General features: G+C 38.7%; 1 protein-coding gene across 1 annotated transcript in view; it reads left to right on the plus strand.

The window, feature by feature from the left end:
• The window catches only part of LOC150078264 (programmed cell death protein 4-like), a 129,360-nt gene that overhangs the window by 46,745 nt on the left and 57,317 nt on the right, over positions 1–25,298 (plus strand). The window contains exons 2-4 of the mRNA XM_090385514.1: positions 5,820–5,929; positions 20,979–21,092; positions 24,992–25,213. Coding sequence (XP_090241640.1) covers positions 5,820–5,929; positions 20,979–21,092; positions 24,992–25,213 — 446 coding nt within the window. The remainder of the gene's footprint in view (positions 1–5,819; positions 5,930–20,978; positions 21,093–24,991; positions 25,214–25,298) is intronic.

Consider the following 25,298-nt stretch of genomic DNA (forward strand, 5'->3'; position numbering starts at 1 on the left):
TTGTGGCAGATCATGTGGTTTGGTTGCATTCTTCAATATAAGTCTAAGGATTGCAGTCCTCCATTGTGTGGGGAAGAATCCTTGGTGGAGATAGTGGTTTAACAGGTTGAGTATTGTAGTGGGAATAAGTTCAATGGCCTTCTGGACGATTTCTGGATCGAGCATGTCTCTGCCCGGAGCCTTCTTGTTTCTGATTCTAGATGCAGCTAAGTTGAGCTCGGTTGTGGTGAAGGGTTCTTTAATTGCAGTTGTGTGATATGTTTCATTTTCCGTGCAGAGCTGTAGCTGTTCCGGTGTGTGTGGGTCAGCAGGCTGTGGGAATGTAGCGTCTAGAATATTATTGATAGTATCTTGCCACGATCTGGTGTACAGTCCGTTCGGTAATTTTGTGGTTGATACGACCTCGCCTCTGGGGAGCTTGTTAGTGGTCACTTTGTACACAATTCCCCAGGGATCGGCATTCCCTTCAGCTTACCAGGGCTTCCCATGAGCGCCTTTTGTGCTGTTTTATTGTTGTGGTATACTGGTTCCTGGTCACTCGATATTGCTGCAGTAAAGCCTCTGTTTCTTCTGGAGGCCATGTTCTTCTTGCACGTTGATAGCGTTTTCGTCGGTAAATGACTTTGTGTCTAAGAGTCTGGAGTTCAGGTGACCACCAGGGGACAGCACCAGGTGTGAATCTCTTCTTTTTGATAGCCTTGTTTGCAGCATTACTGACGAGCTGTGTAATTGTGCATTGATGTTGGTCTGGGCTGAGGCCGCTAGGATTGAAGCGGCTGGCTGCACTGGTCAATTCCTCCTTAAAAAGGTTCCAGTCAGCCTTATTCAGGGCATATCTTCTTTGTTGAGTTTGGTTGAGTGACTAGTGAACGGTGTAGTTGGAAGGTTAGTACCCTGTGATCAGAGGTGGTCCAGTCCTCACGGACTGTCCAGGAAGCAAGGTGCTGAGCAATGGAGCTTGAGGCTAAGGTGATATCTATTGTAGCTTCCCATGGGGTACTGGTGAATGTTGGCAGGCAGTTAGGTTTGTTTAGAATGACTAGGTTGCTGTTAGACAAGTAGTCCTCAAGACGTTGGCCATTTCTATTTCCTCTGTGATTTTGAGTTCGGCTGTGTCAGGCTGGGGACCTGCAGTTAACATCAGCCCCTATAATGAGTTTTGCATTTGGCATTTGTAGCTGGTCTGTAGATATCGGGTGGCAGGAAGAATATCTTCCCCCGGTCGACAGTATATCGAAACTAAGTAGAATTGCCCCAGTGGTGAAATTACATGGGCGCACACAGCCCAGCTAGTACACAGATCAGTGATTTTGGTGACAGTCAGTTCGGGATTGCGAATGACAATCGCGGCCCAGGGTGTGTCACCATCAACCTGGAGCACTTTAAATCTCAAGGGGTAGCCTTTTACCTCCTTGTTATGAGTGTATGGCTATGGCTCCTGAAGCAGCAGCACATCTAAGTTCTCTTCATCTGCCTTTTTGACCAGTTGTGCAACAACAGCCTTGGCCCTCTGAGCGTTATGTTGTGCTGTTTTCACGGTATGGGTATTTAGGTTTGGTCTGTTACTCCCCATATTCTATTCTTGATTGTTGAGCACTTCTGGCTTTGAGATAAACTGGGCAACTGCTGTCACGGAGCGAATGGTTGGCTGGCACCTTTAGGGCCTTGCAATTGGCACATGTGGGAGGTTGAGACTTTTTGGGACGTGTAGCGTATTCATGCCCCATTTCGGCACAGGTGGGCAGATTTTGCCTGTGCGTGGTGTGGCCGAAACGGCAGCACCTGAAACATTTGGGGACGGCTACATGCTCCCTAAAGCAGTGGCTGCCCCAGTTGATGTAAATGCTTGTTTGTTGGGAGAGGATCTTCCAGGCCTTGGGTGATAGCTCAAAGACCCACTTAATGGTGTGCCCAGCTCTGGGTTTTGTTTGGAATTTAGGGATTATGTGAGAAGTTGGTTCTTCATCTGGGAGTTCCTGTTTCAAGTTTCTGTGGAAAATTTCGCTTTGCAATTCCTCTGGAAGGAGATCCTTGTCCACATCTAGTACCAGTATGCAAGGGCCCTTTTGTCTAGGGGGCTCGTCCAGGAGTCCCAGAGATGGTAATTTAGGATTCTTAACAATCAGTTCAGCATCCTCTTTTGTGGCTGTTTCTATAATTACTCCTGTATTTTGCGTTTTACGAATTGACTTGATTTTAGTGTTCTTTAAGTCATCTGTCAAGGAATCCATGATGGTTTTCTTGACCTCATCACTGGACATACGACCTTCATTGGTAAGGGGTTTAAGTACCACAAAGTTAGGTCTGGGTGATAGCGTTTTCTTCAGTGTAGTCCGTAGGTTGGCACCTGAATTGTTTGTCTGGTAGCTCAGTTCCTGAGATTCGGGAATAAAGTCCGGTGGTGACTTCCTCAGCGTATGGGCATATGTGGAGTCGCGTTGTCGCATTTGTTTTACTCCACAGTCAGTGTAGGCTTCCAATTTTGCAGTTGCCTTTTCGCTTTCCAGGTGAGTCTGGATAAGCAGCGATTCTAGCTTATTCCATAGGGTGACGATTTCTGCCCTAAGAAGTATTGTAACTCTGTTAGTTGGCTCTTTGAGCACGTTCTCCAGTGCTACTTTGAGTTGTAGCGATTGTTGGATAACTGTCCCCTCAGGCATGCTGGGGTCAAGGGGGAGGTCAGGTTGTCTCATATCTGTGTACTCAGTTTGGGAGAGGGGGGGTTCCATGGTCCCTCTGTTTTTAGATTTTGACCTGGTTTTTCGATCAAATTTGGTACAGATTGATTTTTTGTTCTTAATGGGGGGTTCAGTTTGAGATCCCTCATGTTCTTCGTGTTGCTCTGCTATTTTAGGGTTGTCGGTCGCTGGCAGGGTTGTGTTTACAGCCGATTTCCTTGATTTACACTCCATTTTGAGCAGATACGAATTGGCGAGTTCACTGCGGATGAGCGAGTGGCGAGACAGTCTCACAGAAGGAGCTCAGAAAATGAGTGCAGATGATACCCACTGCAAGTTAGTAGGTGAATCAACTTAAGAAGTGCTACACAAGAACAGTTACCACCAATAGGATTTACGTGCTGTTAAGTCACGTGCTATTTGCCCTGGGATGACATCCATATGGTCATTATAATGGTATTAAGTCACACAAGTGCTTGCAATATTATTTATGTCAAGTGGCACAATTCTAATTTCTGCCGAAATCGTGGGGCCAAAATCAGCCATTCACATCCGATATCAGCGCCCTAATTTAATTAGCCGACTGGGCTAGGTGAGTAAAGTGCCTGCCTGGCAACCCAAAGGTCACGGCTCAAAGCCCTCCTCGGGCTTGGATCAGAGTACTGCAAAAACCTTGGGAGGTGTATTATAGCCACAGAAGCCGATGCGCCAAAAACTAACTAGGGTTAAACGAGGCAGTCAGTGATTCCTGAGTTAGGCCTAACAATATTACAAAGGTAATAAACTAATATTAACAGTTTACAAAATCTATTAAAATTTATAGCCAGTTAGGGAAAAACTTACTGACAATTTCTGGACAACAACTGAATTAAATAAAGCACAATGAATACATTAGGATATTAAATGAAGTGCAGCATACTAAAACATCAACCGTACTAACAACGACACTAGCGACACTCTACTTTGAAGGTAGTCATCTGTGTAATTTTCAAACTTAAATTTTTAAATGAATTATTCTCAAAACTGTCACACCTCGTATATGATGAACAGAAAGTGAGCGAACAGAAACTTGTGATTGAAATTAAAAGCAAAGATGGAAATGTTATCAAAATAAGCTAAATGCATCTATCCTCCTACAGTACTTCACCAAATTCATTACAGCCAGCGCTCTACTTTCTAACACAATGTTCAGACAGGTTGTTTTTTGGACATTTAAGGTGCTGTTGGTTGCGGACAATGATATTCATTAGCTAAGCTTCATCCAAAAATTAAAGTTGTGTTTATGCTTCTAGATATCTCCTACGATATTCATCTTATGGATCCAGACTGTCAGTTAACTACCTTCAGGCTGTCAGGGCAACTGATAGCCTAAAGTATGGTATTGTGTTAAGGGTAAGTTGCTACAATAGATGAATGGGTGAAGACAGAGTGGTAATCAATCTATGCTGCTCTTCATGGACTAATGTTATTAGTGGAGTCCCCCAGGGTTCAGTGTTGGGCCCACTGTTGTTTTGTATATTTATCAATGATATTGATGAAGGTATATTAGGCTTAATGTCCAAGTTTGCAGATGATACAAAGGTTGGCAGGGTTGTTAATGGCAGTGTGCTACTGAAACAGGATCTAGAAAATTTGGGCAGATGGGCTGAGAGGTGGCAACTGAAGTTTAACATTGACAAATACAAAGTACTGTGCATATGGGTAGAAGTAACCCCAGAGAAACATACCGTGTGGTACTATGCTTAGGGTGGTAGAAAATGAAAAAGACCTTGGAGAGTAATTGTGCAGTCAGATATGAAATGTTCTGAGCAATGCAGAAAGGCTGCCAGAGCAGGTCATGGGGTGTTGTCAATGATATACAGGAATTTTGCTATTAGGGAAAAGGTGATTATCCCTTTGTATAAGGCAGTGGTCAGGCCATCTTGAGTACTGCATACAGGTCTGGAAGCCTCGTTTTAGGAAGGATGTAGAGTTGCTTGAACGAGTACAGAGAAGGGCAACAAGATTGATGAGGGGAATGAAAGGGTGGTCTTACCAAGAAAAACTTAAGTTCTGCAGATTGCAGCGTCTGGAAACTTGGGCACCTGCGAGGTGATCTGATTGAGGTATATAAGGCCTTGAATGGGTTGAGCAGGCTCAATTCTGATGGGATTCTTCCTCTTGCTCAGATTACAAATGTGATGGAGCATAAATTCAAATTGAGGAAAGATAGTTATAGAATAGATGTGTTAGTAAATTAATAAGAGGAGTTTACCTCAATATAGTAGAATAGATGTGTGTAAATTTACCTTTAGCCAACGGGTAGTTTATTGCTGGAAACAAACTTCCATCTGTCGTTGTGGAAGTTGATAGTTTAAACAAATTAAATGAGGAACTGGAGAAACATTTAGAGGGAAAGGGTGTATGAAAGTTTTTTTTTTTTTTTTTTTTTTTAGGGTTGATACTACATAAGCTTGCTTTCTTGCATCACATGCCTTTATTACTACTACTTCTTTGAAGGAATTCTGGAAAGGTTATAAGATCTGGAATACAGTTGACATCACTGAGACTCTTGGACTGGGATAACAGCATGAATGGTTGACCAAAACAGTTATGCCGGGAGTTAATTATAAATTTTGAAAGTTTAGAGGAGATCCCTGATTCTGCCACAAAAGAGGCTGTTCAGCTTATAAACTTTACTAAGAAAAAAATAAGGCATGTGTTCAAATTTCTCTCTACAAAGTTTTCAAGAAAACTGATGAGCCTTCAACATCCAAGTCTGAATCACAATTTTCCTGCAAAATAAGTATCAGTGAGCCCATCCAAATATTAAAATGTATTTCTTCTGTCTATTAAATGCCATAACTAGTAGGCTGAAAAGAGTTCATTTTCAGGTAAGAAAGTAGTATATAAGATTTAATTTACTGATTATATATGATGTCAGATGTAGCTTTTAAGTGTTTAAAAATATTCTGTATACATTTGAATAGCACTTGAGAAGAAAAGAGACTAAAATTTTATACCATAATTTTGTCTGAAAGTTGAGGACTGCTAGTATGTGGTATCTCTACACCTTAAAAATATAGGTTAAGAATGCATTTTAATATTTACAGATTGTTTAAATTATACTTTGATTTTTTCCCCCTCTCATTGCCCTTTCAGGTGGTGCTGGAGGTAAAGGAACTTGGGGTAAACCAGGTAGTGAGCTTTCTGTTGGTGATACAGATATCAGTGGAGATATATATGATCCTAATTATGATTCTGATAATCAGGTATTTGAATTAACACAAAATAACTTATTTGAATGATTCAGTAGAAGCAATAACTTTCATTTTACCTTTGATTTTATTACTTTAATCTTACTGAATCCAACAGTAGTTATTTTTGACAAAATGAGAATTTGGTATGCTGTGAAATAATTGGTGAGCATGGGAATGTGTATTTTGTCTGTGTACTTTTTTTATGTAAACCCAAACATGAGAGGTATTAGGACCTATAGTACTTAGTACCGTGTTTGGGTTGGAGGTTGAGAAGACGAAAGAAGATATTGTTGACATTGGACTTGAACTTCTGTAGACTAATTTTCAGGAAATAAGTATGAAGGAAGGTTGTTCCAGAAAATGGCAGTTGAATGTATAAACGAGGAAGATGAAAAGTTGGTTCTGTGAGTTTGAAGTTGGACAGTAAATGGATGTTGGCTGGTGGCGGCACGTGTTCGGATTGTTTTGAAAGAGAGAGTGGGAATTATAGAAGCCAATTCAGAAGTACAGTGCCCATGGAAGTATCTGTAGAAGAGGCATGCAGCAGAAACAGTACGTCTATGAGACAGCGAGTGGAGAGACTCTGTTAGAGATGAATCATTAATTAACTTAACTACACTCTTCTGAATGGAATCAAGAAGCCTGAGAGAGGTTTTGGGGGCACCACCCCAGATGTAGGAACAATATTCCATTGCAGGGCGGATTTGCGATTTATACAGAGTGAGTAACTATTTGGAAGAAAAGTAATGCCGAGAGCGAAAGAGAAAACCAAGTTATTTAGATGAAGAGGAAGCAATATTTATAATGTGCTTGTGCCGAGAGAGAGATTAGAAAATGATGTATCATTTTGCCTAGAAATCGGAATGTCACTAAAGATAAGCATAGGAGCAGAAGAATCCTTTTTGCGAGATATAAGACAAGACTGAATTTTAGAAGGGTTGAAATCAACTAAGTATAAATTCAAATTGAGGAAATTTACCTAAAGATCAGCATTTAAGGAATTGGTAGCAGATTTTCGAGAAGTTTAAGCTGATTGAGGAGGTCAAAGTTTCTCAAAATGGAAAGTAGAATGCAATGTGCTATCATCGGCAAAACTATGGATAGGATTTCCAGTCAATGGAAGAAGGTCATTGATATACAAGAGGAAAAGAGTAGGGGAAAGAACTGAACCTTGGGGAACACCGTCATTAGTGAAGAAGGCAGAAGACGGAGAGCCATCTACCATCACCCTCAGTGAGCGATCAGAGAGAACACTGGATAACCAATTACTTAAAACAGTTGGCAAACCACAAGATTGGAAGCTTGTATAGAAGACCTTTATGCCAAACACGATTGAAAGCCTTTGAGATGTGAAGAGCAACTGCTTGTGTTCCACCAAACTTTTCCATTGAATTTGTCCACAAATGGTTAACATAAGCCAGAATATCACTAGTGGATTGATACTGAAGGAATCCATACTGGCGATCGTTGATCAGACGGAAGGTTTCTAGGTAGTTTAAGAGTTAGCGGTTAATTGATTTCTCCATTACTTTAGAAAGAGTAGAAGTAATTGCAATGGGACGATAATTGGATGGGAGGGATTTGTCACACCCTTTTTAGGAACTTGCTGGATATGAGCAAATTTCCAAGCAGAAGGAAAAACACCTTTGGAATAAGAAAGTGAAAAAAGGTGGCAAAGAACAGGAGTAAGTTCAGGAGCACAGGTTTTGAGAACAAGTGGAGATATACCATCGGGACCTGGAGCTTTCTTACCATCAAGATTCGTCAAAATCCTTCTGACATCCTTTTGACAGAAGACCACAGGAGGCATTGAATGGAGCGTGTTCGGAATGGTGGGACGTTTTTTTACCAAGATCATTAATACATGAGTTGGAAGAAAAATGGGATGCTAGCAGGTCAGCTTTATCCTTGGCTGAAGTGACAACAGAACCATCTGGTTTGGACAGAAGTGGGAGCAGAGATGGGCATAAGTTGCGGCCAATAGCTTTGGCAGGAGACCAGAATGCCCGGCTATCATTAGGGCAAGAAGCAAGTTTTCTACTCTTAGCCTGTTCAAACTCTAGTTTGGACTGATTAATAACTGCTTTACAATTGTTGCAAGCTTTGGTGTAGGCAGAAAATGAAACTGAAGAATTAGAAACAATCCAATTAAGATATGCAACGTTCTTCTCTTGAACAGCCTTAGCACGTTTATTGGAAAACCAAATTTTAAATAAAAGATGAGATTTTAAAGTGGACTGTGGGATAAAGGATTCCATTCCTGCAAGAATAATTTCACTGACACGATCTGAGCAAACATTGACATCCGAAGTTTGGAAATAGTAATCCAACCAAGGAAAAGAAGAAAAGAAATCTCGCAGGTCATCCAATTTTGCCATTCTTGTAATGCCAAACAACGCGAGGTTGGGAATAGCCATGAGATAAAAGCTCCATTGGAGAAGAGACAATCACCAAGTTGTGATCTGAAGTGCCTAAAGGACTTCTCACTTCGACCATATACTTAGAAGGGTTGTTTGTGAGAAAAAGATCAAGCATGTTGGCTGTATGATTAAGATTGTCCGGTATTCTTGTAGGTAAATGAACAATCTGTGCAAGGTCATTAGTAATTACAAAAGCCTCAGCATCTTGACCAGCTGAGTTGGTGTGACTAGAAAACGGAAGCCAGCTCGAGTTGTGAACATTTAAAACCACCAAGGAAAGTTACCTCACTGTTAGGAATGTTCGACTGGAGAAAGTCAAGTTGCAAAGAGAGTAGTAGTGGCATGTGATGCAAGAAAGCAATTGTATGAGCTTATGTAGCATCAGCCAAAAAAAAAAAAAAAAAAAAATCGCACAATTCCCTCCAAATGCCTGTCCAGTCCCTCCTTAAATTTATTCAACCTATCAACTTCCACAACGACAGAAGAAGTTTGTTCCAGCAATTAACCACCTGCTGGCTAAAGGCAAATTTCCCCACATCTATTCTACATCTGTCCTTTCTTAATTTGAATTTATGCCCCCTAAGGTTTGTAATCTGATCAAGTGGAAGGATTCCATCAGAATTCGTGCTCAACCCATTCAAGGCCTTGTACACCTCAATCAGATCACCGCACAGGTGCCTAGTCTCCAGCCACTGCAGTTTGCAGAATTGAAGCCTATCTTGGTAAGAGGATCCCTTCATTCCCTTCACCAATCTTGTTGCCCATCTCTACACTCTCAAGCAAATCTACATCCTTCCTAAAATGAGGCCTCCAGACCTGTACGCAGTACTCAAAGTGTGGCCTGACCATTGCCTTATACAGAGGGACAATCACCTCCTTTTCCCTGCTAGCAAAATTCCTATATATCATTGACAAAACCCCATGACCTGCTCTGGCAGCCTGTCTGCATTGCTCAGAAAACTTCATATCTGACTGCACAATTACTCCCAGGTCTTTTTCATTTTCTACCTCCTTAAGTGTAGTACCACACAGTTGGTACATTTCTCTGGGGTCACTTCTACCCATATGCAGTACCTTGCATTTGTCAAGGTTAAACTTCAGTTGCCACTTCTTAGCCCATCTGCCGAAATTATCTAGATCCTGTTGCAGTAGCATACTGCCATTACTGTCATTAACAACCCTGCCAACCTTTGTATCATCTGCGAACTTCGACATTAAGCCCAATATGCCTTCGTCAATATCATTGATAAATATACAAAACAGCAGTGGACCCAACACCGAACCCTTTGGGACTCCACTAATAACATAAGTCCACGAAGAGCAGCACCCATTGATTACCACCCTCTGTCTTCTCCCACTTAACCATACTTTTATCCATTGTAGCAACTTACCCTTAATACCATTGTGCTCCAGTTTATACAATAGTCTTCCATGCGCAACAGTGTCAAAAGCTTTCCTGAAATCCAAATATATGATATCAAAATAATTTTTTGCATCCAGTTCCTTTCTAACCACATCATAATATCCTATCAAATTTGTCAGACAAGACTTTCCCTTAACAAACCCATGCTGTGTCTGAATTATTGCTGCAGTCTTGTCTAGATGATCCTCCAATGCTTCTTTAACCAGTGACTCCATTATTTTACCAGGATCAGAAGTTAAACTAACTGGTCTGTAATTACTCGTGTCACCCTTCGATCCTCCTTTGTAAATTGGGGATACATTTGCACATCTGCAGTCCGTGGGAACCTCCCCTGAGTCCAAGGATGCTCTCATAATTATGGCTAAGGGTTTGCTTAGTTGCTTTGCCACCTCCTTTAATATAACTGGCTAGATCCCATCCACCCCAGGTGCTTTTCTTATGTTTAACTTCAACAATTTCTCCTCCACTTTGCTCTCAGTTATCACAAAATTATTAAGTATCCTGCTACAATTTGATAACCTTCTGCCATTTTCAAACCTTAATAGTTCCTCACGTGTGAATGTAGATGCAAAATACTCATTCAGTTTGTTTGCTATCTATCTGGGCGGGATCATCAACAGTCGAACCATCGATGTTAAGTGGACCAATCAGATTCATCCCTTTCCTTTTAGAGTTTATATAAGTAAATAAATCCTTGCTGTTTTTCTTAGCATCCTTTGCCAAAGGTTTCTCGTAATCTGCCTAACTTCCTTTGTGACCTGATTACAGACTAGCTTATATCTACCATAGGTTTCTGAGTCACTTGATAATTTATATGCATCCCATGCATTTTTCTTCTCTGTCACGAGTCTCATTAGTTCATTTGATAACCATTTAGGCCTAAACCTTGAACAATATTTCTTAATAGGTATGAATCTTTTAGTAGCATCAACGATTAATTCCTTGAATGCTTCCCACTTAGAATTTACTTTTGGTAACATCGTCAGTTGATCCCACTTTACAGAATTTAAAAACTGTCTGAGACCACTGTACTCACCTTTACGGAAGGAAAAACCCTTTCCTTTACCCCTGATGATAATTAAATCCTTAAGTAAATCCCACATCACAGTACACTGTGATCACTGTCCCCCAGTGGTTCCTTTATCTGCAAATTTTTAATACACGAATGATCACTGCTGATAACCAGATCAAGAGTACTGCTCTCTTTGGTTGCCTCTCGAACATGCTGCTGCAGAAAACAATCATCCAATAAATCCACAAAAGGCAAAGAGCTCCAAGTGATTTAGTGGAGTTGGGAAACGGTAGAGACAACAGATGAATTTGACACAATGAGGTAGAGAGATTTTAAGCCAGAGAAGATCAAAGAGAGGAGATTCCAAATTGCCAAGTCTCTGACAGGGAATATCAAAATGGGGATATGCACAAGTACCAGCTTTGAGGCGAAAGGAATCATACAGCAAATAACTTGGGCATCTGAGATGAGCAGTAGTTGAATCAACCGATAACTGAGATTCTGTCAGGAAAAGTACATATGGTTTTGTAGACTGCAAGTGGAAATGGACATTATTGAGGTTAGAATTGAGATCACGTATATTTGTGAAATGAACAAGGAAGTGCTTGGGAGGTTTAGATCTTTTTGCAGATAAGCTTCCTCTATTAGTTTGACAATTCATGGTGTATTCAATAGTAAGAAAAGGTGGGTGGGACATGCTGTATGAAGTAATGAAATTTTTGGATATGGCGTACACATGGTAAGAATATACCCAGATTCTTGACATAACATGGCCTCTACAATGCTCCCTGCATACACACTATTCGAACTCCCTCCAGTTACTATCTGGCAGAGTAGAGGTAGCAAGGTTATACACTAGCTGATCTAGAAACTTCCTAGAGTTACGAATAGGTTTGGTCTGGTGTACTAACTAGCGGCAGGCCTGCGAACACCGTTTTAGAGCTGTACCCTTGAAATGTAAGGAATATTGGATCTCGCCATGATGTTCATCATAACCACAAAAGTCATCAATCATACTGCATGATGGAAGAGATGGGGAAGGGTTGACCGGAACTTAGCTCTAGAGACTAAACAACTTCAAGCCTCCAATAAGCAAAGTGGTGGTATTGCACCGGTTGATAAGAGGCGTCTACCACCTAGTACTGCCTGGTAACATAGAGGGGTGGCATTCCTCCATGTGGTGTGGGTGCCACACCTCGACCACTGCTTACGTTGGTTCACACCTGGGTGGTCACCCACCATGTACTTGTGCATGGAGGTTATACCCCGGATTACTGACAGTCCCACCATCGTGAAGGTGGAAGTAGAGGATTTGGCTGTCACAGACCATCCGGACTTTGTCGAAATTGGGTCCACTTGACTTGAGTGTCAACTGAATATCAGTTCTGTCATCGTTTGACTCCCATGTAGCAAGTACAGCTTGTCTGGCCTACCTGAGGGAACGTCTGTGACAACATCAAAAACCTCAAGTACTAATCTGCCCATAGAGGTGATGGGGCCATATGTGGATCAATTAGAGAGAATTTGTCATTTTTTGTTACCAAATGATATCATAATAATAGCTCTTGATTCAAATGCAAGAGAATCTCACCTCTCTCATCAGACTCCACACCACCCCAGACATGCTCTGGGGCAGTAAAGTAAAGTAAAGTATATTCGTGTCAAACGGCACCAGAGGTTTTCCCCCATCTCCGCGTAGTATACATTGTCATGCGAAACAGAACACTGTTGAGGCCAGAGATTTAAGTGTATGGATATTGTACTTGTGTACCGTTGTTCATCTGGTCATTTAGCCGCTGGACCCCTACTGTAGCCCGACGTTTCCCACACTTGGCCCCATGGAGGCAGACCAGGTGCACCAGTATTACAATTATTTACTCTGGCAGGCCCTGCCACCTAATTTCCTGAGATTTCAGTGGCTAGGGCCTATGTAAAAAAAAAAAAAAAATATGGGGTAGACGCTACAGGTTTAGGTAAGGCCGAGATAGGTTTTAAATGAAGGTTAGGTTAATTTTTCACATTGAAATTTAGCAGCATGCAGTGGGATATTCAAAGGTAGAGTGGGGGAAGACGGAAGACTGGGGAGAACAGGTAGAAGTATTGGAACGAAAGAGAAGGCGATCCCAGGAGTGTCAGTGGAGCAAGCCCCACCAGGGAGAAAATGGGGGCAGGGAAGGGGGATGAGACAGAGGCCCATCTCTTCCCCTTCCCTGCCAAGGGATGGGGTTTTAAAAGTGAACTGGGAAAAGGTGCCCAGTTCAGAACGCCAGGCGGCGTGCTGCAGCAGAGCTGCTGTGGTCATGTGGTCCAGTCCTTGCGTCGCACATGGGAGAAAGAGTCCCGTCCAGAGAGAGAGAGAGATCATTGTCTAGTAGGAGTCCGCATATATGGTGTTGGATTGTCTATCATTTGTGATGGATGTTCAATCCTAGGAGAGAGAGAGAGTGAGGTCCCACTATAACGGCCATAGTCTGGTTCAGTTTGGATGCTCATGTGCAGGGAGCCCTGGGCTAACGGCGTGCATTATTGATTGCAATTTGTGTTCTCCTTCTTGGAAATAAGTCTTGTGCAAATTTGGCGAGGGCACTATATTCATCAAAGCTGTCCAGGAGATGGTGTTCCCAGTCCTGAGGTAAGTAAGTTAGTCTGGTGATTAGGATTCCATGTAGATCGTTGTACAGTGGACATTGGTGCATCAAATGTTGCCAGCTCTCGTGTTCTCCACATGGACAATGTGGGTCCTCCATAAGCCGAAAGGCTGCAAGTTTTTCATTAAAAGGTCCGTGACCTTTCAGGAGGTAAGTGGAGTGTAGTCCTGGGTGGAGCCAAGGCGGTGGTTTAGGGTACACTTTGTGTATGTCCGGAAGAAATTTCCTTGTCACTTCTCCTTTGGTGCTGTTTGTCCAGCAGGTTTGCCATTCTTGCTTTAGATGCCCCAATAATCGGGTCTTTTCTGTCTTTCTGTCATTTGTAGGTTCGATGGTGTGTACCCCATGAATGTGACGGGCATCCCTTTAGATAAGTAGTATGACAGGCTACACCTGACAATCTCCAGGGCCAGCGAGAGAACCCCAGCTAGCACCTGGAGTGCATGTGTACTGACAGTCCTGCATGCGCGGGTTATTGTTAGAAGGATTGATCTCTGGATTGAATCAAGAATTCTTTTATTTACGGCCATGGCTGTCTTGTGGAACCAGATTGGAGCAGCATATGAGATTGCTGGTATAAATGTAGCCTTATAGTAGAGAGAGAGTGTTCGCTTTTTCAGGCCCCAGTCACGCCTTGTAACACGGGCGACCAGTGCAGAGTAGTTTCTAATTTTTATTCTTAGTTGCTTCAGATGAGGTTGGAAGGAGAGATTGTTGTCAAGGATGACACCTAGATATTTCATTTGGGTGGTAAGCTTTATCGTTTTTCCTTTTATTTTAATTTGCGGAGGTCTTCTGATATTTAATGATCCTTTGAGAAGGATTGACGTTTTTGTCGGTTCAATTTGTAGGAAGTTTGCTTCTGCCCATTGTTGTAGGATCTCTAGGGCATAGTTTGCCTGTATCTCCAGTTGGGCCCTGAAGTCTGCCGCCACCATCAGTGCAAGGTCATCTGCGAAGGCTTGACACTTTACTTCCCCCAAGTTGGTGTGTCAAGGAAGTCGTCAAAGACTATATTCCAAAGCAGGGGGCCAAGAACGGACCCCTGCGGGCATCCTCTATGGATATTTCTTGTTATTCTTTGGAAGGGCGCTATGACTTCAATTCTTCTTTGGGACAAGTATGCTTTGATAGTATTGTAAATGCTCTGGGGCAGTGTGGAGTCTGATGAGAGAGGTGAGATTCTTTTAGACTTCCTCTCTGCTTCAGGGCTGGAGGTACTGAATGTTCAAGGACACAAGCCAACACATTCCACCAGACTTGGGAGTCCTTTATAGATTTAAATGCATGTACAGTTGCGGCGCCTCCGTAGCCAGGTGGGAAGGAGCAGCAGTGTGTAGCACACGCTTCTTGATTAGACCGGGGTTCGAGCCGTCACCACCAAATATGGAGGATGCGGAAAGGTCAGGGAATGGCCACCGCATATCCCGGAGCAATATGGCCTTAGTTGCTAATGCTCCTAAAAACCAAATAACAAATAACATGTACAGTTGCAATTTATAATAGGATAGAAAGCTGGAGAGTAATGGTTGATTTTTCACCAAGTGACCATAGAACATTTTTTTATGAAATAAGAAGCACTGATGTTGTTAAGAGAGGATAAGAGTTAAAACGGTTTACAGTAAGACAGCGAACTGGAGAAGATTCGATGTGGCCTTTTGTACCCAAGTTAACAATGTAAATTGGGATGTATTGAGTTAAGTTCAACATGTACAAAAATTGAAGTATACCACATGCTGCCTCCAATTGCAGCATGTGGAGTAAGAAATTTATGAAAAGACCTGTGAATTGCTGGAATAATAGTTTAAAAATTCAAAGAAGAGAAGTAAGCGACATTAGAAAACAGTTTCAGTTCTATCATCGTGTCAGTGTTATACTTATAAAATAGAATATAAGAGGTTATACTTATATTTATAAAATAGAATATAAGAGGTTAAGGAGAGAGTATGTAAAAGCCATTTGTCAGGCTTAGGAAGCCTCTTGGAGGGTGTATGTAAAAGAAAGGATCGAGAGACCCACGGAGTTCTATTTTTAAATTAATAATTGAAAAATTAATTTTAATGATGTTTATCATACAGTTGTAGAAATATAACCATGCTTCTGGATGAGCTGTTTCCGAAGTTAGAAATTGAGTACAAGGCAGCACTCCCCAATTTAACGTAATACAGTACTTGACTTACGGAAATTCGACTTTACGTAAGTTTACGCCAGCTGGTGCAAACTTAAAAAAAATATTGTGGAAACTTATTTTGCATCCCATAGGAATAAATGGAGGTATCATGAAAATATCGTAATGTTGAACCCAATAACACGGGGTTGCGGTTTTTTTTTTTTTTTTTGGTAATTCATTCCAAGAACTCAGAAGTTGAAATTTTTGCTTTATAACTAAGCTATTTATCTCTATAAAAGTCATTTGTATAATGGAAATTGCACTACACTTTCATCGTTATCATATGTTCCATTATAAGAATCAATTTTGAACATCTTTGTGATAATTTTCTAAAGCATTTCTGGAGGTCACTGCCATAAAACAATTTGCACTTTCTGGTTTATTGGGCTTTTCTGTTAGCACAATCTATTATAAATTGATAGTAAACTATCTTATTGCATTTGCGATAATACCAATAACTGGAATTCTTTGGGTTTTTATGTATGGTATTGTGGTGAAATGAGTTCCCCTTCACCTTTATGTGATCTTCATTCATATAAAAGCACATAAATAAATTTTCAGAATCTTCTCTTCATTCCTATTTACTTATTATAATGGTGAAGGGAAAGGGACCAACGGAAAGTGCAAGTGCTGGCAGTGCTAGGAAACAAACAAAATTGATTTAGAAATGAAGATGATTAATTTAGAAGTATGAAGCAAGACAAAGTTTGTCATCTATTGCACGAATTGGGTCTTGCTGCTTCAACAGTGAATACTATTTTAAAGGATAGTGCACGTATAAAAGAACATGTTAAAGGATCAACGCATTTAAGATCAGTGGTGATCACAAAACAGCGTTCAGGTGCTATGTCGAAGATGGAAAAGCTATTAATGAAATGGATGGAAAATCAGATTCAGAAGCAAGTGCCCCCTGAGTCCAATGGCCATTCAAGCAAAAGCAAGAAGTATTTATGAAGATATTAAGGATAAGTACGGTGAACCCCAAGCCAAGTTCGTGTCAAGCGACGGGTGGTTTAATAGGTTCAAGCATCGTGCTGGTTTCCAAAACATTAAAGTATGCGGTGAAGTTGCTAGTGCCGATTCTGTAGCTGCAGAGAAATTTTGTGATATGTTGGGGAAAAAACCCTTCTAAATCTCCATAGCCCTCAACTTCTGCAGTGGCATGCTTATCAGCTGGAGAGTTAATTCTGGCAACGATGCTCAAAAGGTAAAACTTGATGATGTCATGCCTGTCTTCTCTCTCTTTTTTATAATTTTGAAATTTTTGTAATTTTGTACACTTCTGTAATTTTTCCTGCACATGAGATAAGAAAAATTGAATAAATAATTTTATTTTATTTACACGTTCATTGAACATTTCTTTTTTGTTACAATCGAATTTAATGCGCATAGTTGCAAGTGCCGCATAAGCATTTAGGGAAATTCCGACTTGCATAGAGTTCTGCAGAATGCAACCCTTACGTATGTCGGGGAGTGGCTGTACTGTGAAGTGCAGCAGAATATTTTGGGTTTTTTAGGAGCATTAGCAACTAAGGCCATATTGCTCCGGGGATATGCGGTGGTCATTCCCTGACCTTTCCGCATGCATCCTTCGTATTTGGTGGTCACGGGCTCTAACCCCCCCGGTCTAATCAAGAAGCATGTGCTACACGCTGCTGCTCCTGGCAATGGAGGCGTTTGAGCGGAATATCATCACCGGCAATGCTTTGTATCAGTCTAGAATGTAGAACAACCATTTCTGTGTAATGAAGTCTCAGAGGCGATTGCATGGGCTGAGAATGGCTAATCACTGGGATTTGATTTAATTGAGGTAAAAATGATGAAGAGGGCCTTTCAGTTGAGGCCAATTGTATTGATAGCTATGTTTAATAAATGTTTGGAATGTGCTTCCTTTCCCCTGGTCTGGAGAAAGATACCATTAAGATTGATTATAAAGAGTCTAAATAAAATGTCGAGTGAGCCTGGAACCTGCTGTCCAATTGCTTTGTTGTTGTTAATAGCAAAAACGTATGAGTGGCTATGTATTAGTAGAGTCATGATTATGTTTATAGAGAAAAATGTTTTCTGAAAGCCAATATGGTTATAGAAAAGGAAAATATACAGAAGACTGTTGACCAGATGGTGATGTACACTCAGGAATATGAGGGGCAGTATATTCTAGGAGTATTTGTCAATTTTCATGGTACATTCGACAGGCTATGATGGGATGGAATCCTTTCCAGAATAAGAGCCACTGAGTGTTCAAGTAAAATGTTTTCAGTGTTTAAGCAGTATTTTGTGAAAGAAAGGTTGTTGTCAGAACAGCATATACAAAAATTGAAATAAATATTGTTAGTGGTTGTCCTCGGGCTTTGTGATCGGTCTGCAGGCTTGGTATATAGTGCTTGACGAGTTTTTAAAACAAAACTAGCGGCTGATGTGATGGCGTATGCCAACAATGTGCTGATATTGATATATTGGCAATGCACAATCACAAATCGAGCAGCATGTAGCGCAAATTTTTGGAAATTAGTTAGAATATGCTGGAGTAAATGGACTTCAGATCTCAGAAGCTGAAACAGTGCAAATGCTGCTGAAAGGTTATTTGAGCATGAATAAGCATCCACTTGTAAGAACATCAAGAATATCAATAAGATATGATGCTGTTGTTAAATACTCGGGAATAAAGATAGGAGAGCGAATAAACTTTGTCCCACGTGCTAAATATTTAAAAGATAAAGTGTGTACTCTTTACGCCAAGTTAAGAAGAATAATAAGAGTTAATTGTGGCATAAGGAGCTGAGCTCTAAATTTACTGTTCCTATTATAACTTGTGCATCTGTAGCATGGCTTCATAGGATAACAAACTCTGTGATTAAAAACATATATAATGCAGGCTCAGAGATTTGCTCTCTTGTCTGTTAACAAGAGTATGTCGAACAGTATCAACTGATGTTCTGCAGGTAGTGTCTGGCAAATTACCAGCTGATTCACAAATAGTGCTTACAGCATTTGTACAATTGTACAAGAAATAACATTAGAAAGTCAGTCTTGTATGTGAATTCTTGTCCAGACTCAGAGGTTGTATATAAGGCAGGATGTTAGAAAAGAAAAGGATTCGAAGTTGAATTAATACAAGTATGGCAAATGAGGTGGGAGACCGCAGAAAAATGTTTTTGCCTAGAGTGGATATATTACAGGTGAGGAAGAATCCTTGGCAGCAATTCGGAATTAGTGCTGGCTTTCTGATAACAGGCCATGGATTAGCCAAGAGACCAACGATGGCATACGATGCAAGAAAGCAAGCTTATGCAGCATCAGCAAAAAAAAAAAAAAAAAACCTCCCATTTCACCCCTCCATTTGTTCCAAATGCTTGTCCAGCTCAGCCTTAAATTTATTTAGGCTCTCAACTTCCACAAAAAAAAGATGGAAGTCTGTTCCACCAATCAACTACCCGCTGGCTAAAAGCAAATTTCTGCACATCTATTCTACAACTGTCTTTCCTCATTTGAATCTGTGCCCCCCCCCCCTCAGGTTCTTAATCTGAGCAAGAGGAAGAATCCCATCAGCATTCAGCTTGCTCAACCCATTCAAGGCTTTATGCACCTCAATCAAATCACCTTGCAGGTGCCTACTCTCCAGATGCTGAAATTTGCAGAACTTAAGCCTTTCTTGATAAGAGCACTCCTTTGTTCCCCTCACCAATCTTGTTGCCCTTCTTTGTACTCGTTCTAGCAACTCTACATCCTTCCTAAAATGAGGCCTCCAGACCTGTACACAGTACTCTAGGTGTGGCCTGACCATTTCCTTGTATAACAGGTTAACTACCTTCCTATCCCTGCTAGCAAAATTCCTATATATCATTGACAAGACTCCATGACCTGCCCAGGCAGCCCCTCTGCACTGCTCAGCAAACTTTATATTTGACTGCACAATTACCCCCAGGTCTTTTTCACTTCACTGAGTGTAGTACAACACAGTTGGTAGGTTTCTCTTCGGTTATTTCACCTAGGTCTGGAGGAAAATGATAAATGTGTGTGTGGTGAGGAGGAAACATCAGCCCATATTGTGTTTCATTGTGAGAACTATATTGACATTAGAAGTCGACTAGGGTTAGCATTAGGAAATTTGGAACAGCAGCTCCTCTGGAACATGTTCATGGATAAATGGAAATTCACTTACTTTAATAATTTTGTTTACTCTGTGTCTAAAAGGAGAGTGCAATTAAATCTAGGTAGTAGAACCCACCTCCCAGTAGTAAGGTTGGAAATCCTGCCCATTGGAATAGGCAGGATGAACAACGAATCTAAAGTCTATTTCCTCTTGGCTAGGGTCAAGTGGCATTGTGCTCTCCAATTTGAGTTGTCTTTAATTTGAAATTTTTAAATAATAAATTGTTTTAAGCACAGCAAAAGTTGGATAAGTCATGAACCACATAAGTAACGGCTTGGGTGGTGGGAGGTTACTTGGTATTTTGAATGTTATGTTATACATTGTTTATATTTTATGGTTATAAAAAAAATAGTATTTTAACAGCACTAGAGCGTGTTGCTCATATGTATTTGTTTGTTGAAGCTTGTTCGAGGGTAGTTTGTGCATTGTATGGGCTGGAATAACTTGAAAGAAATCTACTACCTGTGCATGAAATTAGCTAACTGTAGTTTATTGAAGAGAAGTTTAGCAATACTTCCAAAAATCAAACCCAGTCCTATCGAAATGAATGGCACACTGGATGTGTCATGCTGACTAAGGGCAGTTTGTTAAAAAAAAAAAAAACAAAAAAAAACACATTTTCTGGTCTGGAGAAAGTTTCGTGCAACTTTGCATTATACTGACCAACTCTGCTACATCGTGAAAAAAGACTAAAAATTTCACTGATTTTAAGATGATTTTAACCCAGCTTCTTTCCACATGTGTGGAAGAACTCCCAATAATGCTGAAATCTTATGCATCTACAGTACTTTTTTTCTTCCAAGAGGGCATACTCTTATAGATTTGAATAAATATAAATTGAAATTAAATGAAGACTGTTGTCTTGAACTGGGTAATGTTTTTACTAGCAGAAGTCTCCCAATTGAAGTTTTGAATCTTTTTTTTTTCTCTTTGTGTAATAGTAGTAATTTTTTTTTTTTTTTTTTTTTTTTTTTTTTGGAAAAGTTATTGGTTAATTTATTTCTGTATAGTTTAAGATGAGTTTTTGAAATAAATTAATGAAAAATTCATAATTATTCTTGATTTGAGATAAATTTATATAATGATTAATGGTGCAAATTTTTGCTTAAAGAATTGAAATAATTTTTGAATTTCTTTGTGTTGATAGATTATTTTAATATTGGGTACAGTTATAATATGTACAATGTAATTATTTCTAGATTCCTTTGTTGAGAATAGTATCATTTGATTTGTAGGAAAATTGTGCTTTTGAATCTATTGTGCCTCAGTTGACAGAAGATGATTTAGAAAAACATGTTGATCCAATTTTTATGGAGTATTTTGAGCATGGTGATACAGATGAAGTTATTGTAAGTATTTATTTATTAATAAAATGATTAGAGTTAATGTTATTGAATAGTGATCCAGTTGTACAGTTGGACCCCTATACTAAAATTCACTATAGTAAAATATTTTTTAATGAAAATTACTTGTAACTTTATTTCCGTATAAAGATATGTTACACTTCATAATGGTTTATAAGCCTTAGTCAAGTCTTTATTCAGTTTTTTTAATTATTATTTTTTATTGCTGTAGGTAGATATGCTAAGTATGGTTGAGTCTATGTGGCTATATAGTCTTTGTTTGGTACTTTTACATATAGGTGAAACTGGCAACTCGCTTGGCAACATTTGGAGAATAGACTATGAAAACTATCAGCATGTTTTTCCTGCTGCAACTTTGATGGTCTGAATTGCCCTATCAACCATTCAGTTTAGCATTTAATTTAATCTTTGATGCCCATCTGACAATTAGTTTGTCTATTACAGCCATCTCCCAATTGATCAGTAGTATGCATAAACTTATTGGCTGTTGAAATATATAATACAGTATGTTGTGATATATAACATTTGGATTTTATGGTTCTTACTTGAATTCATTCTATCACTGGCCAAATGTGTTAAGTTTAAAATTCAGAAATCACACTTTCTAATTTTTACCAATGGTTGAATGAAATATGTTGTTACTTTTATTCCTCTGTGTAAAGGGATTAAATTAAATAAATAGGAATCAAAGAGGGGTCAGAACTTCCTTTCATTTCACATAAATCTGCAGACTGACACATACACCTTTGTCTGGCAACTTATCCCAGACAGAACCTGCAGCCATCTTGCAAGTTTGCCAAACTTGCAAAATGCATACCACTGTCATTGGCAGTGAGAACAATTTTTGCTTCACAGCAATACCATTTCATTAATTGCTTTTGTTAGTATTTATCACAGCCCAAGTGGATACTATATGATGTGGCTTTATGGAATTGTTTTAATTATGTTGCTACATGTGAGAAATCTTCTTGGGCCTCTCTTAGAAAATTAGACACCTATGTTGGAATGAGACGCTAAGTGCCTAAACAAATGCAAAAATATTTTTGGGGGGAAAAGTTTTCTGTTGTTACCACCAAGCAAAAAGATTACTTTTTTTTATTTATTTTATTTTTTTCAATACCATTATGGTCTGTTATGTATATATTATGAGCATGCATTTTATTAATAATAAAAAAAAAAACTGTAGCTAGCTATCTGTTTCAGAAACAGATTGCTACAGTTTTTTTCTAATTATTATTTTTATTATTATTTTTACCTATCGAATGAATGGTTTAGCCTTTGATAAAGTACCATTCAATGTAGTCTGTTATTAATGACTGATTTTAATGTATTGTTTAAGCTCATGGCACACTTACTTTTCTCCTTTGTTTAATTGACCAGCCTACTTCTTTCTTGCTCTTTATAAGAGCAAACTAAGCATGCTTGGCTCAAATGCTGTTTACATTCTTGGCTTAGATAAAGTTCATTTTTCTCTTTATGCCTCTCAGTACTTTATATATTTTGATCCTGTAATTCTGCGTACATATCTGTATGCAATGTATACACACAAATCAGCTTGCATGTGCCATTAATTTTCTTAATTCAGTTATTTTCTTGCAGTGTTAAAGGTCAGTTTTTCTATAGGGAAACTTCTGTACAATTTTTTTTTTTTTTTAGTGCATTTGCCATTTTGTTATTGAGGAATTCAGCTGCATGTGTGTGTATGTGTGTATAATATATATATATATATATATATATGAGTTAAGTTAATAATGGTTAGAGTTTTTTTTAAAAATAAAATATGATATACTAGCTTATCAGGTAAACCATAAACCATGGTGAGTACCCAACGTGACCTGGAAAAAATCAATCTATGCCATGACATAAGCAATAAAAATATATAAAAATACCATTAAAATGTTAGTTATGGCAATCAGATACATTGCAAGGGACTTTTTCGAGGGCTAACCCTTACAATGTATCAACCATAATTAACGAGCTATCCGTTTCTGTAGTCATCGTCCAGCATAACTATGTCCTAATATACGTAAAATAGTATTAAGTTAGAGCCAATGGTATAAAATTAGTAGTAATTTAGAGCCAAATAGTAGTAATAAATCCAAATTTAGCAGTTAACTGGCAAGATGACTGTTAGCCCGACGGATAGCCAAAATATTAAGTTAAATTAAAATTATAGAAAGAGCTATAATTATTGTTAGGCATATGTGCGTAGTTGATAGTAAATGCTGCCACGGTAGTCTCATCAAATTAATAAAAATAAAAATAGTAACAGTGTGAGCTATAGCTAACTAAGGCGAACGGAACAAAGGTATAAGAATAGATATAGTACCTCAATCCCCCTCGAATACTCTAATAGTTCATGAGGTATGAAAAAATAGGGATAAGAAAGTGAAAGTAAAACAGCAAAGAAAAAGCAAAATAATTAACTTAGGATGTACCTTATAGTAAGGTATCCTGGTTAGAATGATTTAAGATTAAAATTAGAATGCTTACCACCGTATGGCCAAGGTACTAGAAAACCACATGTATTGGCGCGTGTAGCATATATAACTACCGATCGCAGCCCCCCCTAGGAAATGTAATAGTAAAGTTAAGTGATAAAATAAGTATAATTACATACAGCCCCCTCTGCTGTTATTTAATATACTGTATAGTATTACACATAGAAAAGCCGTCAAATAAGTATATCTCGAAGTAATAATAGAAGTTTACAGAATAAGTTCCTACCCATGGAGCAAATATAGGTACAGGTTTTTAATGCGAGTAAGCTATATGTAACTTACTCCATGGGCAGTGCCTACTATTTACATAATTACATATCCAACGAAATTTATCTAAGCCAAAGCAACACCTACGAAAATTTTTTATATTATTTTATTACAACGGCTATGTTATATTAGCGCCTGTTTAGGACTTTATCTATAATATTCTGTGCGTTAAGATTATAGTTCCCCTTGTTGTTAGCTATCAATAAAGCTCTATACATATATCTAGTAATTATGTGGTGTGGGAAGTAATTTTCTAAAAGCTTGGATCTGAATTCAATGAGTGTATCTATTATATAATCTGTCTGGTTACATATATGTATTCTTCTGATGCTTTGCGCGATTAGGGTATTGCGATGTATCCTTTTTGAGATATTCGAGTTCCAGTTAGTGAGGTCAATAGTATTAAAATGGAAATTTTTGCGTTTATCATACAGTTTAGTGTGTACAGTATTGTTATCTATCCTTATATCCATGTCAAGGAAGGTAGCAGATTTGGAATTATTAGTGTTGGTGCGTTCTAATGTTAATTCAGGCGGATAATATTTGATTGCTTCCATATGGAAGTCAGGCATATTAAAAACTATCAAATCGTCAATATATCTGTATAGAACCATATTTTGTTTAAAATTATATTCGAAGTGGTGTAGGTATAAATTTGCCACAATGCATGATAATGCATTGTGGCAAATTTATGTAACATAACCAATTATAGTAACATAACCAATTATTGTGGCAAATGCCACAATAATTGGTTATGTTACTACTTAATATTTATTATAATACTTATATTTATTATAACATTTAATATTTGCTTTTTTATACTTGGATATATATATATATATATATATATATATATATATATATAATTTTTTTTTTTTTTTTTTTTTTGATACTGATTATTTAAATTACAGAATAAGATTATCCTTATTTGGTAAATTAAGTAAGACTGTAACTTATTTGAGAATTAAACATTTATGGAATTTAAAAAAACTTAAATATCTCTGCTGATTTCAGATTATCAAAGGTAATGTTTTCTTTCATTAAAGATTTTTTTTTTTTTTTTTTATATTGACAATGCAATTATAAAAATAATTGAAATAATATTTCTCTTTTTAGCTTTCTCTTGAAGAATTGAATATTGGTTCTCTTCGTCCTCAGTTGGTTGCAATGACAGTTACTCTTGCAATGGAAAGAAAACCATCCCACCGTGAGATGACGTCTGTGTTATTGTCAGATTTATATGGAAGGATTTTCAGTCAGGAAAACATTGCCAAAGGTTTTGATATGCTTCTAAAAAATCTCCCTGATCTTATTTTGGACACACCAGATGCTGCATTGGTAATACAAATTTATTTGTAAGATGCCAGTAAATATAAACCTTAGTTTTTTTTGTTTTTTTTTCTTCTCTATTGCAGTTAATTTC

The sequence above is a fragment of the Mastigoproctus giganteus genome, chromosome 11, assembly GCF_048544385.1.
Source record: "Mastigoproctus giganteus isolate SK-2022 chromosome 11, ASM4854438v1, whole genome shotgun sequence".
In the NCBI taxonomy this organism is placed as follows: Eukaryota; Metazoa; Arthropoda; class Arachnida; order Uropygi; family Thelyphonidae; genus Mastigoproctus; species Mastigoproctus giganteus.